This window comes from Hermetia illucens, chromosome 3, assembly GCF_905115235.1.
Source record: "Hermetia illucens chromosome 3, iHerIll2.2.curated.20191125, whole genome shotgun sequence".
NCBI lineage: Eukaryota > Metazoa > Arthropoda > Insecta > Diptera > Stratiomyidae > Hermetia > Hermetia illucens.
Genome location: NC_051851.1, coordinates 39,634,185 through 39,655,326, shown reverse-complemented (window position 1 = coordinate 39,655,326; position 21,142 = coordinate 39,634,185). Strand labels below are relative to the sequence as shown.

The following is a 21,142-nucleotide window of genomic DNA, read 5'->3' as shown; positions in this document are numbered from 1 at the left end:
GAAATAAGCTCTGTTGGCAGCCAGCAACCGTGTGCGGATTTTATCGTCATAGCTGTTACCGGTTGTAATTTTAGACCCTAGTCTCCTGTTGCCACTATGTACTTTGTCTTGCCTTCATTAATGTGCAGTCCGGGATGTCGCGACGATCACCGCCTGTTCGATCTGGATGAAGCTAGACTGTATATTTCGGGTTGTTCTTCCCCTAATATCGTCAGCGTAGGCCAGTAATTGGGTGGACTTGAAGATGATGGTGCCTTTTGCATTGACATCTGTATCGCGAATCACTTTCTCCAGGGCTAGGTTGAAGAGGACGCACGATAGGGCGTCTCCTCGTCTTAGATCGGTTTTGATGATGAAATCGAGACCTTTCATCAGTGAGTGATCCTGGTACTTTTATCTTGCTTCGCATATTGGTTAGGTCAGCCTAGTCAGTCTTATCAATTTCGGTGGGATGCCGAATTCTACTATCATAGGCAGTTCACATTCCTACAGTTTTTCCATTGCTTGCCGCAGAGAGAAAATTTGATTTCTTGCTGATTTGCGTGGAGTGAGGCCTCTTTGGTATGGGCCAATGAAGTTCTGAGCGAGGGGCTAACCGACCTAGCAAGATAACGGAGAATATCTTATAGAAGATACTCAGCAACGTTATACATCTATAATTACTGCACTGCGTGATATCCCCCTTTTTATGTATGGGACAGATGATGCCTTGTTTCCAGTCGTCAGGCATTGACTCGCTGTCCCATGCTTTGAGCACCAGAACTGAATGTTAAGAAGGCTTGTATTTCCTTCTACGCTTGCAAAAGGGCCTTTGTCAGGAAGTGGGATCTACGAAAACGATTGTCTAGATGTTCACAGCCGTAGTTCGTCCCATTCCAACATACGGTTTTATTGTGGGTTGCCAAGTGATGAGCAAAGAGTACATTAGACGGAAGTTTAATAGAGTTCAAAGGATCGCTTATACGGGTGCTACCGGAGTTCTGTGATTCTGCCGGCTAGAGGCTCCGAATGTACTCATATACCTCGTGCCCTAGATTAAATACATTGTAGGGTGCAGTGCTATTATAATAGGTGCGTCCGTATGTTGGACTCTGAAGCTTAACGGATATAGTAATAGCCTAGACGAAGAACCTCGGGAACTCTGGGCATTCCCTGGTGGGGCAGTGCTGGAACAGGCTGAACACTCTGAGCGAAAAGCTCAAAATCACCGTTCTCTAAAGATTTGAGCCAGCTGGATTCTTCTCCCTTTGCTCTTACCATAGCAATTATGGTGTTAGGGAGTTTGTGGCATCCAAACAGCGTACCAGAGGCCACCTACCATCATTCAGCACTTAACCATTCATTTGACGGTTTTCATGAGAGAGAGATTTTTCTCCAGTTCATTAATTTTGCAAAAAGAAAACCGTTTTGGTAGTATCCATGGGGCTGTACATCTCACTAGTCTGAACGCTATGATTGCATTCCCAATGGACAATATCTTTTCAGACCTCAGTTGTTCACGAGATGCGACCTGCGAAGTTCCCACCCTTTCTTGGCATTTCATAGCATGGTTCTGCTTTTCCGTTTGTTAAATTCTTGAGGAGTTTGGAGGGAAGATGAAGTGGTTGGTTCGCAAATGAAAAAGGTAACATATTTAACACAACAAATGCCTTATGATGTGCATATTTGCCAGTAAGGGCTTTACTACATGGAGGTTTGTGGTCCTCGTTAAGGACACAGTTACCACTTATCAGAATTGTGAGGATACTACTACCTATGGAGTATTCAATATGAGACAAATCTGAAATTAGGTGTATAATTGATTGGTGGTACTAGCTTTTTGAAAGGTCTTATTCCGCTAAATTTGGTTAAACAATTCCGAGTTTTAAATTTACCAGTTTTATAATGGATTTGAAAATGGAAACGCAGAAGTGAGATGGATGTCCGCACAATTTTTTAACTTTCACCATGGATGTATAACAGACTAAGAACTCGCTCAATCCTACAATGAAAATTAATTCTGCTTCGGTCTGCTTAAGCCTGAACTGGAATTTTTTTATCTTCAATATTATTTACAATTATTTCATTCTTTTATCACAGATCCACATATAAAGGCCGGACTAATATCTAGGAAACTCGCTACTCCTAGGGCAAAGGTCAGGCAGCTAAATATGCAGTCCAAGTTATAACGAATATAAAATGCTGATCAGAGCACACATAGCATATTTGGCCCTATAAAATTCAGCTTTGGAGAGCTGCGAGGTTGTCAAGGTTTTAGAACTTGGGAGTTCCATTCATCAAAGACGAGACATTGAGGCTGAGAATTCAAACCACAGAAAGCTTCCCGAACTATATTTATCTCTGCTATGAGAGACGATTCCGACGGCCCTGGTATCTTCAAATTACGTGATAACTTGATTCCATTAATTTGATTCGAAAAAATGTTATCATATGGAAAGTCAGCTACATATTTGATTTGAAAAGTTCCTAGTTTCATTGGGGATGTCGTTAATTAGAGGTGAAAATGCTGTATATACCTAGTTTATTTATAACTAAGATTGCAAAAGACAAAAGATATTTTATTAAAAAAGTTTATTTACACTTTTCGTGGAATTAAAATTCCTTCCCCCAGAAAAAATAAAACTAGAATTTTCAATTACAATAACCAATCTTCAGGCCAGTCTTGTTTAGCACATTCACAATAAATGTGCAAAAGGTAATTTTTATTCTAAAGTAAAAAATAAATTTTCTTTCAATTTTTTTATGCACTACTCTCTCTCTCTAACTGTGGACTTCAAAAATTGACTAAGGCCGCTCGCTTTTTACTCAATTTCTTAATTATCACATTCAACAACAAGCGGTGGAGCATAAGGCGAATGTTTAACACCAAATGAAAATTGTGGTCCAGTGCGACCAGGACGATAGCCTTGAAGATTATATTGATCTGGTCCTGGCTGGTATCCCTTTGTTTTGATCCCATCGCGCCTTGACGTCATTGAGTAGGCAGGAGGACATCGATAGACTGTACAATTTTCTGAGGCGCGATATGCTGCTGGTCCTGGTGATTGGGACTTACTTCCCAGTATGCGTGTTTTAAGCCCTCTACAAAAATAATATTAAGAATTTACTGAGGAACAAATGGAAATAAATAGTTGAGCAAACTGAGCCATCTGTATATAAATATATGTAATGTATGTATATCTAACATATATTTATATGTAAACGCATATATCAGAAGAATTTGCTCTGTAATACTCACAAGCTGTACGCAGGAGTGGAACGCTTCACAAAATTTACATTAACCATGTATTGATTTGGTGCAGGAATATTGTGTTTTTGCGATTGGACAGTCTTTATTCCCATAGTGTAGGCTGGCGGAGAGGGACCTCTGAAATTTTTCAAATTTTGCACTGCATAAGCACCTGGACCAGGACCAATATCTTTACCTAAAAACGAAAATATAATTTATTTTGGTAATGTTTCATTTTAACTGATTAATTAACCCAATCAATGTACATATTTTGGGCGATTGAAAAGAGGTAGTTGTTAACACTAAGAAGTCGACGACTATCCTCGAAGTGGGAGAAAAAAAATCAGTGCACCCTTTACAATGTATGACACCTCACAGCGTTGTATCTTTAATCGCTTGTGATGAAGGAATCGAAATCATTCATTAATAACAGCGACATAACCGCACAAGCGTGAAATGTGAGCTTTGAGGCATCTCTTCAAAAACGGACATGGCGGCACACATAAGGGCACGTCACCGAATTCCCTTAGTTTCCTAAGTAATATCTGGAATTTTGTTGTTCCGCAACCCAACGAAAAGTTTGATTACATCGTGTAGAATACTAAGAAGGAATCGAAAGTCTGAAGAGAGCCCACCCCACGACCTCTTAGGCAAAAATCACAACGGGCAAAAGCCACTCGACTGTCTTCAAACAGAAGTTAATATCAGTGATATAGTTCTCAACTCTGTCTTTCTATAGCAATTTCTAACAAAAATATGCCACTATCTCATCACAGAAAAGGTCAGAGATCTCAACGGAATTGCACCACATTCACACACAATGAAGAGTTTTGTAAGCTCTTATCGTTAATAGCTAAGCTTCCGTCTTTTGATCCTAGTATCTAACAAGTGACAATGTGCCGTGCCTCGACGATATACCAAACAAAGTCCATAAGCTAGCTGTTAAGTTGTTGTTTGAAGCATGCTGGGCTGATTGGATGCTGAGACAGGGAAAAGACCAAACCTGGTAAGCCTCCTGGTGAACCATCTTCTTACAGGTCTATAGGTCTGTGGGACACTATGGGAAAAATGCTGAGCGAATAATCTATGAAAAATTGAACCCGGCTGCAAAGAGTCTGGGAAGCTTATCAGGCCGACTTCCGTACGACCATATCAACCGTCAACGCTATCAAACTGGTCACTGGCTTAGCTTAAAATGCGATGCACATAAAGCGAGTTAGCAAGGATTGGTCAGTGATTACCCCTGACGTGTGAAATACGTTCAACTCGGTCAGTTTTAACCTTATAAGGAGGTCTTTGGCTGCGATTGGTGTACCTACCTACTTAACTGAATGCGCATACAATGGGCCCAGACAATACATTGTCTCAGCCAGGGTTTTATAAGGTTTTATTCTGGCATCACTATTGTGGAACATCATGTATAATTATATCCTCAACATCTCAGTTGCTAGCGGCACCTGGCGAATGTGGAATTGTATTCATCGGAAGCAATGGCTGCTTTAAAAAGTGGCTGAAGGATGCAGGTGTTGCACCCGCGGTGGATAAAATAAGGACGGTGCTTCTCACAAACGCGTTCGTATCAAAATGGGGAAGCATATCATCACTTCAAAACCGGCAATCAAATACCTTGGAGTGATAAGAGATGCGAGGCTGAGCACTTGCAATATGTTTACAATAAGGAGTCCGATCATCCCCGCTTCTATTGTCCTAGATTTGCAGAGGACACGAAGAGTCTAGAGTGGATATTGGGAGCAACATTAGCACCAGAAAATCTAATCGGGAAAATGTTTGCGTGTCAGGTAGATTGGAATTCAATGAACGACATGGTGGGGTGGATTCAGCGCAGGTTGAGGTAGGTAGAGGAGGCGAAAAAGCCGCAGCTGCGAATGTAATCGATGGGCGAAGAGAGAGGTTGGAGCATGTCCATCTCACGACGTAATGCTTTGCGGTGATTCCGCGGGGAAAAGGACAGGAATTAGGGGGTGGTTTTGGTGTCTAAAAATTGCAAACAGTGGAATATGTGTGTCAATTTCTTTGGAAGATTTCCACTTCCGGATAAAAAAGACAGACATTGAATCGGTTCTAATAACCGGTTCACCTTGAAAATGCTGCACTGAATCTACAATGCAATAGAAAGGCCAATAAATACCTATGGGAGGGGGTAATATGGACAGACAGAAGTGAATTCAGCACAACAGGCGGAGAGTCATACAAACTTCAAAGACTGGCTTACGTGTATTTCCTGAAGCAATGGCCATGCCCAACGGCATTCCTAAAAGTCCTCCTGGGATCCACTCCTCTCCATCTGCGCATATAGATCCCAGTAACGAGGGCGATCTATAGAGTATCCATCAGCAGAAGCGAGGCAGGGAGCTGCCTAAATCCAAGGAAGATTGATATTCTTTCTAGGCGATATCTCGAATTACTGATGCCAAGGGATAACATGAAAACTAGGCTTCATTTCGATAAGAAACACGTTAGGGCAACAAGGCACAATAGGAGAGTGTCACATCAAGATACACCTTAAACCAGTAACTACACTAGTGGAGCCCTTACAACTCCGCCATGCTATTTACATAGCATGCTGGCCCCAAGTTCAGGTAAAGGAGGGTTAATGAGGAAGGTAAAACACCATCTGACTAGTTTCGTAATTCGAATATGGAACAACAAGGGTAGTCCAGCAGAATGTTCAAATTACCCTTCCATTCGGTTACTTTCCTATACCATGAAGATTTCTGAACGCATTCTTGGCAACCGTATTCGCGAAATCATTGAAATAACCGTGAATCAAGACAGATTTGTCAAGAACTGTGGAACTACTGACACAATACACGCTGCGTGATTACTCATAGAGAAACACCGTGAGAAGCATCGCCCGCTTTACATTGCATTTCTGGATCTGAAGAAAGCTTTTGATCGTGTCCCACACGAACTCATCTAGTATGCTCGATGACAACACTTAGTGCCAGAAGAACTCGGGCGCTGAGTTCAATTGCTCTACAACGATCCGAACAGTGAAGTTCGAAGTGTGGCGGGTGTATCAAGACCACTTCGTGTCCCGTCAGTGTTCATCAAGGAAGCGCCCTCTCATCACTCCTCTTTGTTCTTGTTATGAACCCTGCCACACGGGACATCCAATGTTCAGCGTCCTATATACTGCTTTATGCAGATGATGTTTTGGTAGCATCTAATAGCAAAAATAATCTTGAGCAACTTGTGCAAAAATGGAACGATTACCTCATGCAACACCGTCTCAGATTGAATCTGAATAAAATAGATACAATCACTGTCATCTCGGGTCAATGCTGTCAGCCAATGGAGGACTGCGTTATAAAAACGCTTCCCACATTAGCGCAACGTAGACGAAGTGGCGTTCCACAACTGGTGTTCTTTGTGATCTACATATCAACGAGCGGCTCAAATCTAAAATTTGCCGCAATTTCATCCATCCTGTCACCCTCTGTGGTTCTGAGTGTTGGCCGAGATAAAGGCAATGAACGGCGATTTGTAGTAATGGAGACGAAGATGTTGCGTTGGACTAGTGGCCTGACACGTTTTAATCACATCCGAAATGATATCCGCAATCAATATGGGGTTGCACCGAGAGAGGCATCTTCGATGGTATGATCATGTAATTCGCGTCGACGAGAATTCACTTGCCAAGATTGGTCTGGACATCGAAGTCGATGGAAAGCGACCAAAAGACCGGCCGAAACAACGGTGGTTTGATACGCTGGATGGGAATTTAAAAGCTTCGCGATTGCATACAGATCAGGCATTTGATAGAACAAAATGGCGGAACACATCATGACAAGCTAAACCCGCTTGTGAAAGGAACAAAGGCTGAAGAAAAAGAAGGCTAACGGAGCCCTTACGGCAGAGAGAGAGCAGGCTCCGGGGTCATTTGTTCAAGGAAAACGTACTTTGAACCAATGGGTGAGCACACTAGTATATTCCAGGCGGAAATATACGTCATAGATAGAAGTGTTTCCTTCAAGCTCCAAAGGGACTGTTGCTATTCTGAATTCCAAATTGGTATGGGAATGCCTTGAGAGACTGAACATCCAGAACTCTTCCATATAATCGGAAATGGGTTTGTAGCTGCGATATTAGAAAAAGAAGAGATTGGATTGTTCAAATCTCACCAAGAAAAGCCTCTGGATTATAGTGGGAATACTCACTGGTCACTACGGACTAAACTAGTACCTGAGGAAGCTAGGGATATCTACCGACACTATCTGCAGGTTTTGTGGAGAAACCTCCATATACGTTATGAAACGGTGTCCGGCACTTTTGCAAAGTAGGTCGGGGCACTTGGGAGAATATTTAATATCAGATGACAAGTTGAAATACTTGGAAGTAGAGAATATGTTAAAATTCCTGACGATAATGCTGTAGTTATTAAGTAAAATGGGCACAATAGTTATTTCAGGACGCAATGCAGCTTCCCTCGACAGAATAATAATTATAATATATTCCACAGAAACGGCGTGTGAAGTAGCGTTAAGCACCCTCTTCAGCACACAGCACTCCTTCTGATAACACAGCATAGATCCACCTAACCAACTCATCATAAAGTTTACGGAAAGGTGCATTGGCAAAAGCCCTTCTATGCCGTAGTCAAGTAAGTACATTTATTAGTATCTTTACCCCGTGATGACTTGCAGATCCATAGCAGGGAAAAAATGGTGTGACACCCCGAAGATCTTGCTTTGGATATACTACAATACTGCAATAGTAACGCAATAGCCAAGGAATTATTCAGACTTCAAAGACTGGTTTGCATGTGTATCAGTGAGGTAATGAGGACGTTATCAACGACATCCCTGGAGGTCCTTCTGGGATTAACTCTTCTCCATCTATACATACAAATCCCGGCAAGGAGGACAATCTTCAGAATGGCCAGGAGTATTAGTGAGGCGAAGATCTGTTTAAATCTTTCTAGGCGGTACTACGAATTACTGATACTACCAAGGGATAACATGACGAGGTTTTATTTCGATAAGACACGTTGAAGTAACGTGGCAAATTGGGAGAGAGTGGTTGTAATATATGGCTTAAAAGAACAACTGATTACCTAATACACTGAGTAGAGGGAGCAGGCGCCGGGGTAATTGGTCCAAGGAAAACTTACTTTGAACTAATGGGTAAGCATGCTAACATATTCTAGGCGGAAATATACTCCGTAAAAAGATGTGCCTCCTTCAACCTCAATAGAAACTTTAAGGGTCAGAACATTGCTATTGTAATCGACAACCAACCTGATATTAAGGTACTTAGGTCCGACCAGATGAATTCCAACCTGATATAGAACACGCTCGGTTCGCTCAATAAGATCTGAAACTGTCAGATACTCTGGGTTCCAACCCACATTGGTTTAGAAGGCAATGAGGCAGCAGACGAGCTGGCCAGGAAAAGAGCAGGGAGGCCGCTACACATTGGCGCAGCCATTCTATGGAATCAGAAATGGGTTCATTGCTACGCTAAAAAAAGATGAAGAACTGAGGGTCTCAAATGAGTGTTTAAACCTGCCGATTATAGTATCGTCAGAGGAAGCTAGTGATATCTACGGACACTGTCTGCAGATTCTGTGAGGAGAATAACAAAATTTCCACACATGGCCTGGGACAATATTCAGTACAGATTCAGGCACCTGCGAGAATATTGGATTGGATGCCGGGTTGAAACACTTGGAAGTATGGAACTGATATATCGGATATAGGCTTGAACGATATATTATAGTTTATACGTAAACTATTACCAATAGTTCTTTGAGGACGTAGTGCGAGTTATCTTGCCAATAATTTACAATTATATGTGTTTCCAAAAATTCTTTAATATATTACTTTTCTGCACAAAATTTCGATAGAGGAGCATAAGGTTGCAAAAATTATGAAAAAAAGTGGAAAGGTTTGTGAAAGGGTTGATTAAAAACATTTTTGCTTAATTGAAACTGTATGTTTTGTTTTCGGAACCACAGACACGTGTGAATATTTAGAAAAGGCTCTTTCTTTATACACAAAAACCACTCAAAAAATTTGGAATTATTTCGAAAATGGTGTCTTAAAATCACTAAAAGACTTTTATCTTCCACATTCTTCATTAAAACACTGACTACCCCCGAGAAATCCTTAACTTCACTTCAAAATAAGAAAGAAATGGACTTTATGTTATTTTTTTTGCAAATACAACCTTCCACAATTTACACATTTTGCAATTAGATCCACTTACTTCTAGTTTGTGTCCTCATCCCCATTGAGTAGGCCGGAGAATACTTTCCGCCATATCTTGTGAAGTCATTCAACATATAAGCTCCGGGGCCCGGACCCGTGGTTACTGATTTCAAGGTGTTTTTCAGTCCGAATGAATATTGAGGCATCCGAAGTTTCCTGGCATCGTGGTGGTCGTAGCCAACCAGAGTGGGAAGAGCATAGGCACCTGGTCCGGGACCTGGGGTGGAAGAATTTTTCATTTTTACTAACTACTTCACACTGCAAAAAACTTGGAAGAAATTCTCACCCGTAGCATATAAAGTGGCTGCCATTTCTCAAAGCACAAGTTATAGATACGTAATTTTCTCGTTGAAGAAAAAAAATAAATTACTTTAAAATTTTATTTAAAAAACTAATCTAATGTTTTTATCCGGCCCTTTTTGCTGACGACGAATTTAGACGAATATGTCATGAAGGGTTTGTCACATGAAACGTTACTCTGATCCGTAAAAACACTTTTGCTAACATTTCAGCATAATTTTTGGGGGAACTTTGCACAGTCAGATTATTTTCAACCACCTGTAAAGCTGGTATGTGTTCGCGGTTAATGGCCAACGTGATAAGATTCAGTTGAAGATTTTGCACTGGCTCAAGTTCAAGACTGGCGATGAGCAATGCATGGAGAATTTTGCAGTGAAAACTGATTAGAAATTATGATCAGTTGCTGCTAATGAATCCAATCCAAACAGTCTGCGTGCTAATTGTAGTTTCGCTAGGCAGAAATGGCTCGCACTTTTGGGTGTAACGTGGTTGCGGGTTGGGTTGGCACAAGATTCACAAAGCTTTCCATTGGCATATCTTCGAAGAGATAAGTCAACAGGGTTTTTAAAAAAAGATGCAGTTGTTTTTATGATTGTGAAACAGTTGAGGGTAATCTCCATTGGCATGGAAAACATAGTTCCCGCTCAGTAGTTTACTTATGACTGCATCTTGTATGCATACGATCTGCGAGATGCAAGTTGAATACTATATACTATTAGAACTAGCAAAGCTTAACGAAACGGTGCAATTCAGGTGCGAAAACATTATTTACCTCGAAGCAAAATATAATAATATTGATATTACGTGCGACTCGAGCAACAAACTTTTTTGTTAGTAATAGCATTCAAAAAAATGAAGCTAGCCCAACCAGTCTAAGCGGCTTTATCAAATGAATTCAGCTCACGTTTGTTGCCATAAATATCAGTGAATAGAGTGTTGGTTTGAATTATTGAGACAGTATGCTGCCAGCTAGAGCATTTGATTAGCTTTGAGAGCCAAACCGAAAATATTGCATTTGATCGCCGTTTTACTTCCATTTTCACTTGACCATTTTCCAACTTTTTGAAAACGACAGCATAACCGGCGATTGTATAATGAACTTAAGGGATGATTACCGGAGTTGACTATTACCAACTAAAAGCACGGAGTTCATTTCAAGAAATTTGAGTCCGTATTAAGTGCAGCAATTGACTAAATAAGGTTTCGTGAATGCATTTCATATCAACAATCGGCACAGCCGTGCCAGTGTCCGGTCTAGCCGGTCTGCTTTAATAATGAACTTCAAATATTCCGATTTTGCACCGAGCTCTCTAGCAATTGTTTGACATCCTGGCTTCCGCCATAGCTCCATCTGAGACGGTCTGCCCCGACTTCTTTCTCAACCATTAGTTCCGTCATTGAAACTTTCAACCTCTGAATTCTTTCAGTCAAGACCGATTGACATGAAATTTGGGGTGGGAGTAGAGGAGAAAGAAAAGCTATATAGCACCGATATGCGATTCCCCCCGGGGAGAGTGGCACCCCTTCTCGAGGGTAGAAAATTTTATATACGAAATAATCGAAGAAATCGATTAAATGGTCGATTCTAAGCAAAAAATGTCTTATAAAAATTTTTCGTACAAGTAGTAGTTTTCGAGTTATTCATTTTCAAACATATCGCCTTTTCATGAAACAAGTCGGGAAACCGAAAGCTTGACGCTTCAGGTATAAATGGTTTTGTGTTTCCCTATGTGAGGAGCGATGAGTGCATGACAATTCCGTGTGAATATAGTTAAAAATTGTATTGCTCTCTATTTTTTAGGAAGCGATTTAAATAAATCATTTGATGGAAAGCATTGTATTGATAATAGTCGACCTCATACGCTTCACACCCGGAGTTTAATATTATTAACAAATGCGAAGAAGTTAACCTACAACACACAGAAACAAGCCGAGCAAATGAAAGCTGGTCTCTTCAAGTATGAAAGGTTTTTTGTATTCCTTTTATAAATACATTTGAGTGTGCATTTATCCCATTAGTACATAGCACGTAATATACGCATATATTATGTGAGAATATTCACTTTCGGTTGATATTGACATTTAAAATCTTGAATTTCCAAAGAAGTGACAACGTTGGCCTATTATAACTTTGTTAGTAATTGGACGATTTCCACGAGACTTGGTAGGATCATGCTCTATATTATATTATATGATACTACATCACTGCTACGTAGTGCTAAGATGAACTTAAGGGGGTTTTCGCAGCCAATTACAAAAAATTAAAGTAATATACTATTCTTAACTCTATTTGAAAAGATATCGGTATGGAGGGTATTTCGGAGCTTAGGTACCATATAGTGGCAGCCCTTTGATTTTTTCTGATTTTTCGGAAAGGTAGTTTCTGAGAATGGGCCCGTTAAAGAGATGATCACTTTCGACACCCGCATTCCCCACCTTTCCAACAAATATCAAAACTAATATCAGTTTCGGAAAGTACTAATCGAGACCTTTCATTTGATACCCTACACGACTATATCCGGTGAAAAAAAATTTCAATTCCCCCTTTGCATGTGTCAGCAGCCCCCTTCAAACTCCACCTAAATTTCACCCACTATATGCGAGGGATTTCATAGTTCCTATCTGTCTACCAAATTTCGTTCGGATCGGTTCCGGCGTTTTGGGGAAAAGTGCGTTGATAGACAGACAGACAGTAAATCGATTTTAATAAGGTTTTGCTTTACACAAAACCTTTAAAATGCATATTTTTAAACGGTTTTTATGTAGAAATGATACTGAATAAAAACAACGCATATTTAATAACAAAATGAATGAACTTTTCTTTGTAGGTACAGTGTGGACAGCCGACTCTCGGCGCAGCTCTAAATGATTTACTCAAGCTACAGCCCTGGATACATTTATTCAAATCACTGCAATGAGAACAGTTCATAGACTAATTCGATTAGATCTATGGGGATACAACGAACGTGAGGGGCACAGAGCTTTGGAAGAGTTACTGGCAAAAGTGAATTCAGTTCTCACAATGGCTTCTGATTCTCGGGTCTCCAAACATCTGTTTTTTAGAAGATATAAAGTTACTCTGAAAATAAAACTGGGAAGTTCCAGAGGAATGCGTGGCGCGATATACGGAAGTCTTCTACACCGATGGCTCAAAAACAGAACAGGGCTCTGAAGCGGGAGCCTACCTCTCGAATAAAAACGAGAAGTGGGACATTATGCAAAGGTTTTTCAAGCCAAAGTATGTGCGATCCTAAGGGTGGAAGGAGTCGAGTACTACCACCACGACCTGAATCCTCAGAGGCTATAGCTTCTCCCCCACAACAAACACACATACACACAAGTCGAATCTTTTGAGAATCTACTATTTTTGAGCCCTCGTAATAAATTCTAAAAATTTGGTGGATTTAAAGTGCGTGGTTTCGGAAAAAATATGATTGGGGGTAAATCACATTTTTCTCGAAACTGCGCACTTTAAATCCACCAAATTTTATGTCAATCGGTCTTGACTGAAAGAATTCAAAGGCCGCACTCGACTTCCAACTTCAAAGGTATTGTCCCCATTAGCTTGCCATGATGGATCGTTTACGTGACTCTTTCACTACATTGGGCCAGGTTTTATCCACAGCTAAACTATAGTGAAATCGGTCATCAATTTCATCGTAGCATAGGCTTCGCTGTTTCTTGTGTCTTTGGTGCTGATGTCGCCATCAAGTATTTTGTCTTACCTTCATTAATGTATAGCCACTGCCTTCTCAATCTGGATGAAGACAGTTTATGTTGAGTTATGTCAATATCGTCAGTATAGGTGTCATAGGTCAATCATCAACCCGCCGATATTCTGGTACTCAAGCCTTCCGTCAAAATATTCAACCCATCACTCTAATCTGCCAATACGGTCGGAAGTCAGATTTCACTCTTTGTCTCAGCGTGATTAGCATCGAAGTATATATAGCTTCATCCTTCATAGACCTGTTGGTTTTCTCAGTCTTTCCCGTTACTCGATATGCAACATTCTTTTGTAGAACCAATAGTTACGCCTTTTTTGTGACTGGGGCTAAATATGTTAGTGGTCGCACCAATGATAATGTTTTTCAGATGGTTGAGAAAGTCATTTGTCGATGCTTCACATCCAAAATATATTTAGTAGTTGCGGTTATTGCGGTATCCATTTCTTCCTTAAAAGTGTTTCAGAGAACTTAATTATGGGTTTTTCTTAGTAGGATCAGTCTTTATGTTGGCAGGTCAGACTGAAGATCCTTCCGTGGTTTCGTACCAGGTAGTTTTCCATATAGTGTTGTCAGCATTGCCCAACCCCTAACCTGGCAAACAAATTAGCACAGTTTAGGTGCGGAAAACTGATTTTGTCTGTCGTCTGTAGTTAAGAATGAATTCGCAGCAATCACCACGTGGAGGTAGAGATAGTATCTGGCAGTAGAGTTTCTAGTATTGGTTCAGCAAACGACTCCCAATTTTTGCGCTCTATCTTGGGTATCAATCCCCCTATCCTTTGCCGTGAATTAACGGGATAACTGAAGCTGATAGGTACCCACAATGGCCATCACCAAGCCATTGACTAAGCAACAAACTACGCCTTCACAATGCGTTCTAAACTAGATTTAAAATCGCATGACGTATGTATACATATTTTGTGATTTTTCTTCTCCATTGAAACTCCTAAAATGTGTCAAGTGTATGCTAAGGCTCGGAAAAACGTGAAAATGGCAAAATTTGACTAGCGATGCACTATGTTATGCTTTCTCCAGATTCTGGCATGTTTAGGATTAGATATTAGCTTAAACTCGGCGTAACCAAGGCGCTCTTCTGATAATGCTGGAAAATCGCAGTACTTCCGCTTTCTGCAGTTATCGAGCAAACGAAAAACGCTGGAACTTCCTGCCCACAACGTAAACTTGCCTGTAATAATGATCTTCTTGGAGCTATTTACTTCTGCGCAAAAATTTCCCTTCTACGGCGCTTCTCATCTACAAAATCTTTCTCAGAAAAAAGCTGCTTCGGCAAAACCACATGCACCTTCCTGCCTGCAAAACGATTGCATTGCTACTCTTTATGTCTGCCTGACAATTTCCTTTCCACCGTGTTTCTCAGAAAAAACATGTTGAGCTACTAAGAAAGATTTGGTTAACCCACCACCCACCTCCAGGAAAGATGCATTGCTTTTCACCGGATCGTCGGGCTGTTCACACACGCATGGTAAACAGACAATGAATTGCGAATCCTGCAGAATTTTTTGGCCCACCAACTTTTCGGTACTGAGTGTGTGTTCATTAAGTTATAAAAGGTTACATGACCTAGTTGTCAATTGGCTATACGTGTGGGAAGATAAGTGTTCTATATGTTTACAGGTTCTACAGCCTTCCAAGTCTCACATGATCGAAATTCGATAATATGCTTGATAGTCGTGTCTTCTATAAATGGGTGAAACTCAAAAGGCAATTTGCGTTAACTTAAATGCGTGGGGAAAATAGATGAGTTTATAAGAAGCTTTTGTTCTGTTAAACATGATGTTTGCAAATGGATCAACTATGAAGAGAACCACAAGGTAAGCGATCCACATACTCTAGTAGGACAACAGGCTGGCCTGTGAAAGTAGCCATTGATGGGTTGAGCCATGGGTAGAACAACCAAATTTTTCGTAGCGAGTGTCAGAGGAAATCTTTCCTGCATTTTGGAAGCAGCAGAAGCTGATGTTGATATCTAAAGTTTCTAGGCGATCTATCCTCGAAATTGCACAACCAATTTAATTTTGTTCAAAAGTCTATTGCCGACTTCTCCGAAAAAATGCAACCAACCCTTTTCCAGGTTTGTTTCCAAATGCCGGAATGTATAATGAATAAAATCTTATTGCAGTCAACAAAAGGGCTATCCTTATAGTTGTCCTGCTTAAAGAATCATTTAAATGATGCAGAATTGGTCATCGCGGGGAGTAAAGCTAATCGATATTTTGGGAGACCAAAGAACTAATATTTACATATGTAGCAAAGCCCAAATCTTCAGCATCAAATTTGAAAAGCGGTGTGAGGACAAGGATCTTTAAGTAGTTTAGTAGTAGGTGGTAGGATAGTTAGACCTACAAGCTGGTTCATTAAATTAAAGGGTGATTTCACTGAAAGCAACTATATTCTCACCTAGGGCCATGGGTCATAGGACGAATACACGTACAGATCAAATGGGTACTTTTCCTAATTATTCAATAATTGGATTGAGTTCTGCAGGACTTGGAGCAGATATTCTTTTCCTGTCAGACAAGAGAAGGTAGGAAGACGACAGGAAAATTCTTTCCGTTTGACCAGTGCGATTTGACGTTGTTGGTTGGTTGGTTTTTGGTGCTGACGTTACCACCATATATTTTGCCTTGCCTTCATTGATGGGTAGTCCAAGATCTCGCGCCACTTACTGGATCTGAATGAAGGCATGATGTCGATATCGTCAGCATAGGCCAGTAGTTGGGTGGACTTAAAGAGGATCGGGCCCCTCGCATTTACTTCAGCATCACGGATCACTTTTTCAAGGGCCAGATCAAAGAGGAGGTCTGATAGGGGATCCCCTTGTCTTAAACCGTTGTTGATGTCGAATGGTCTCGAGAGTGATCCTGCTGCTTTTACCTGGCCTCGCACATTGGTCAGGGTCAGCCGGGTCAGTTTACAGTTTTTCTCGCTCACGAACTAAATAAAAATGAAATTCTCGCCCCAAAGCCTAAACAAACATGTTTGGCCGGGTGGCCGAATCATCTTTCATTCAAACACCGGTAGTAAAAACTGACAGACCAACAGCACCCCTTCACGTTACGGCCACCTGTCAACTACTGACTCTTCAAGCGTAACTGACAGGCCGAGCTAAACGTACAGAGCGGACTTAAAGGCAGTGAAAAGTGGAGGATGAACCAGACCATAGAGCAAAAAAGCAATGCTTTCGAGCACCCTGCCCTCAGGAGAATCTTAGGCCCAGTGAGGGTGGACGACGGAAGTTGCGATGGGCAAGCCATGTAGAGAGTATCGGTGACCGAAGAATTCCCAGGCACCTACTCAAAGGCAAGATGGAAAGTAAACGACCTTCAGAAAAACCCCCGAACGCATGGGAGGAATCAGTAGAGAATGCAAGTTACACGCAGCTTAGTTTTCAAAATTGGAGGACGCAACCGCGCGTTCCAGAATAATGAAAACAAACACTTCGAGAAGCAAGGACCGGCATTTGACTTGGGTACCATAGAAAAAGAAAACTTAATAATATTCTAAAGCCATCATATGGTTAAATATGTAAATAATTACTTTTAGAGACTTAGAATAATATCAAATAAAATTATAAACTGACAGCTGTCAAGTAAGAAAAATTATCAAATCTAGAAATTGTATGTTAATACAACAGATATGTTTATACATATAATACAATAGGATATTAAAGCTTTTATTGCATGAAAACATTAAAATTTAAAAACCTTTCAAATTACACATTATTCAGTAACAGTATTATACAATCTTTTATAATCATTAGAGGCTTCATCAGTTGCTCCACCCAGTAGCATTTGATTGCTTTTGTCGGAAGAAGTTGGCTGCAAATTTCAAAATTATGTTTCACTCAAAGTCTCATAATCTAATACTGTGGTTTGTGAATTTTACTCTACCTTTCCTTTACTTTGTGAATAAAGTAATAACAATACTGGACCATAAAGGATATTAATGAGACCTACTAGCCGCATCAACCAGGGAAAACCAATAGCTTCGGCTAATTCGCCTCCAAATAACGGAGCTGAAATAATTGTTCAGTTGAATTCGTAAGGACCTTTCTTCTTTTAAAACTTAGCTTACCTAAGCAATATGCCAGACTCACAGATGTCTGCTGTATTGCATAAACTGTTCCATAACTAGACATGGAGTCGCTTGTTGTTGATTCGTCGTCATTCAGACTGGTGTCAACAAATGAAGCCAATAATGGAACCAACGCTGCATCAATTATTCCTATCCCTAATCCCAAACCGAAGTGTGGTAGCAACAGTCTATATACTGTTGTGGCATCCGGAATCTAAAAGATAAAAAAAATAATGGTAAAATTAGGGTTTGATTGGGGTGGCAGAATATAAGAATATAATATAAGCAAAATATAAACAAAATAAAAAAAAAATATCAGATAAAAAAAAATCCAAATTTCAATTCATTTCCGTTGACTATTTTGAGGTCATTAAAAGATAAATACTTCATCATGCAATTAATTGGTGTAATTTACAATTGTATGTCGGGTATTCCATCATATTTTAATGGAATTAAGCGGTTTAAATATGGTGGCATTGAAACTGAATTATAGTTCCCTTAAAAATGGAAAATAATGGCAAAAAACAACAATAGGAAAGACGGAATTATTCAAATATCCTGTACTTCACAAAGAAGTGAAGTAATTTGTCCTTTATGTTCATTCTGCTTAATGCAATTAAAGCCTTACATCCCTCCAAGATGCAATTGCTAAGAAAAGAGATGCACATTCCAGAACAAGCTCAAATAGCGAATGGATTCTACTTGAATTGCATTTCCTTATTTTCATATATATATATATATATAGTTCAAAAAGCCCACGGACCCTCTTCCCGCCCAACCGGACCGAGGGGCGACCAACCTAAGGATGGGCTGAAGGCAACATCCAAAGGCCCGCATCACAGCGATGATGCGTTTTAACGCCAAGTGTGTGCGACCATGCGACAATGTATTACTACATCCCGATTGTCGCAAACACTTCAGCCAATGACGCGGAGGCTCTACACTACAGAGACATGGATCTTATATTGAAGACAGTGCGGATCAAGACTGAAACCCATTAGGTCAGATTGTTATCGGACAGGACTCTTCGGACTATAGCACAGGTTGCAAGGATAACTGCTTTTTGCATCTCCATGTATAGTCCAGCCCTAAGATCGAGCGTTTTCAGCGCTTTATGTAAGTTCTGCAGGACTAATCCCGTCGCTGAAATTATTACTGGGACTACTTCGATCTTTTGTAGTCTCCAGGTCTGCTTCATATCGTCTGCCAAGGGGCCGTAGTTCCGGATTTTTTCGTGCTGTTTTTCAACAGTGTTCCGGTCCAACGGTACGGCTACATCGATTATAAAGCACGCTCGTTCTTCCTTCAGAAGCAGAACTAGATCGGGTCTGTTATGATTAACACTGTGGTCGGTGGCAATAGTGTGATCCCACAGTAGTTTGACCCGATCATTTTCCAAGATTCTCTGCGGAGTATACTTATAGTAAGGATGGTAGGTTGCCACTAAGTTATACTTCAACGCAAGGTTTTGATGGAGAATCTTGCAGACGGAGTTATGACGATTGGTGTACTCGGTACTGCTCAACATCCTGCACGCAGATGTTATGTGCTGGATGGTCTCCTCTTCACAGTTGCATAACCTACAACTGGAGTTGGTGATTGAGTGAGTGAGTCGTGAAGAATGTACCGTTTATAATTTTTTGTTGGGAGCGAAGCATCCTGAATTGAAGTTAGGAATGCTTCGGTCTCATAGAAAAGTACACCATTTGTCAACCATTTGTTGGAGGCTTCGATGTCAATGCCTGACAACACCAGAAATTTTTGATATGACCTCCGTGAATGGGTTTTTCTTTCCACATGTCGATCTTCTGTTGGACTGAAGTAACATTCGACATGGGATCCCATTCTCTGCTTCTCAAGTTCAAAGGAGATAATTTATTATCTGCCATGACGGTAGCCTGATGTATTTGGCTAGAGGATTGTTTCTCATAGAAAAACTCACGAAGAGAATGCACTTGATTGTAGTGCAACGTTTTTAAATCAAATACCCCCCTTCCTCCCTGATGACGTGGGATAGTGATCCTCAATTTTTCGGCAGCTCTATTGTGCATGTTGTTGTTTGCAAGAACTACCCTTACCCGTCTATTGACAGATTCCAAATCGGTATTACTCCACTGTATTACACCGAAAGTGTATAGAAGGATGGGAATGGCGAAGGTATTGATTGCCATGATCTTATTTTTCCCGTACAGCTCAGTTTTAAGGAGAAGATCCAGACGCCGCTCAAATTCCCCCAGCAACTTAGATTTAAGTATTGCCACAGCAGGTATATATATATAGGGGATAACTTTCCTCATCCCCAAGGAACAGGGTGTCTCTTGCCCTTCAAAATGTCGACCAATTACTTGTCTTCCTACCATCTACAAGGTCTTCACTTCAGTTCTGTGCGCGAACATCTTAAAACATCTTGATGTTCATAAATTGATAGCTGAGGAGCAAAAAGGATGCGCAAAAGGCTCCCGAGGCTGCAAAGAACAGCTTATAATCGATACGGTAGCTGTAAAGCAGGCTGTCCACCAAAAACGAAACATCTCGACAGCCTACATCGATTATAAATCAGCCTTTGACTCCATATCACATTCGTGGTTACTACAAGTGTTACGCTTGTATAAAATCAACCCGAATGTTGTTCTTCTACTGAGAACAGTAATGAAGAATTGGAGCACGAAGCTATCGGTATCTTCGCAAACATCAGGAGAGATACCAATCAGGCGTGGCATTTTCCAAGGCGACTCTCTAAGCCCACTGTGGTTTTGTTTGGCTTTGAATCCGCTATCCCATCTTTTGCATGAAAGCAAATACGGGTTCCAAGTCAAGCATGGCATATTGTCCAAATGTACATTAAGCCATTTGATGTACATTGACGACATCAAATTGTATGCCAAAGACGAGAACCAACTTCGCTCCTTGCTGGACATCACCATCCAGTTCAGCAGGGATATCGACATGCAGTTGGGTTTGGAGAAATGTCGCATAAAAACAATTGTTCGGGGAAAACACACCGACAACGAAGGATACAGCCAAAATAACATCCGAATTGAGGGCATGGATTCGGACGACGTCTACAAATACCTCGGCATATTGCAAGCAACAACACCTGCTGTGGCAATAATCAAATCTAAGTTGCTGGGGGAATTTGAACGGCGTCTGGATCTTGTCCTTAAAACTGAGCTGTACGGGAAAAATAAAATCATGGCAATCAACACCTTCGCCATTCCCGTCCTTCTATACACTTTCGGTGTGATACAGTGGAGTAATACTGATTTAGAATCTGTCAATAGACGGGTAAGGGTAGTTCTTGCAAACAACAACATGCACAATAGAGCTGCCGAAAAATTGAGGATCACTATCCCACGTCATCAGGGAGGAAGGGGGTACTTGATTTAAAAACGATGCACTACAATCAAGTGCATTCTCTTCGTGAGTTTTTCTACGAGAAACAATCCTCTAGCCAAATACATCAGGCTACCGTCATGGCAGATAATAAATTATCTCCTTTGAACTTGAGAAGCAGAGAATGGGATCCCATGTCGAATGTTACTTCAGTCCAACAGAAG

General features: G+C 40.7%; 2 protein-coding genes across 2 annotated transcripts in view; both read right to left on the bottom strand.

The window, feature by feature from the left end:
• Positions 1-2,605: 2,605 nt before the first annotated feature.
• Positions 2,606-10,045, bottom strand: LOC119653005 (outer dense fiber protein 3-like protein 2). Its single transcript, XM_038057433.1, has 4 exons — positions 9,749-10,045; positions 9,461-9,679; positions 3,239-3,425; positions 2,606-3,081 (listed from the first exon to the last, which is right to left on the bottom strand). The coding sequence occupies exons 1-4, from the start codon at positions 9,771-9,773 to the stop codon at positions 2,814-2,816; spliced, it is 699 nt and encodes a 232-aa protein (XP_037913361.1). The 5' UTR covers positions 9,774-10,045; the 3' UTR covers positions 2,606-2,813.
• Positions 10,046-17,118: 7,073 nt separating this feature from the next.
• The window catches only part of LOC119651828 (synaptic vesicular amine transporter), a 29,191-nt gene continuing 25,167 nt past the window's right edge, over positions 17,119-21,142 (bottom strand). The window contains exons 7-9 of the mRNA XM_038055621.1: positions 17,586-17,799; positions 17,402-17,526; positions 17,119-17,329 (exon numbers count right to left, since the gene is read on the bottom strand). Of these exons, the coding sequence (XP_037911549.1) occupies positions 17,231-17,329; positions 17,402-17,526; positions 17,586-17,799 (438 nt within the window). The 3' untranslated portion in view covers positions 17,119-17,230. The remainder of the gene's footprint in view (positions 17,330-17,401; positions 17,527-17,585; positions 17,800-21,142) is intronic.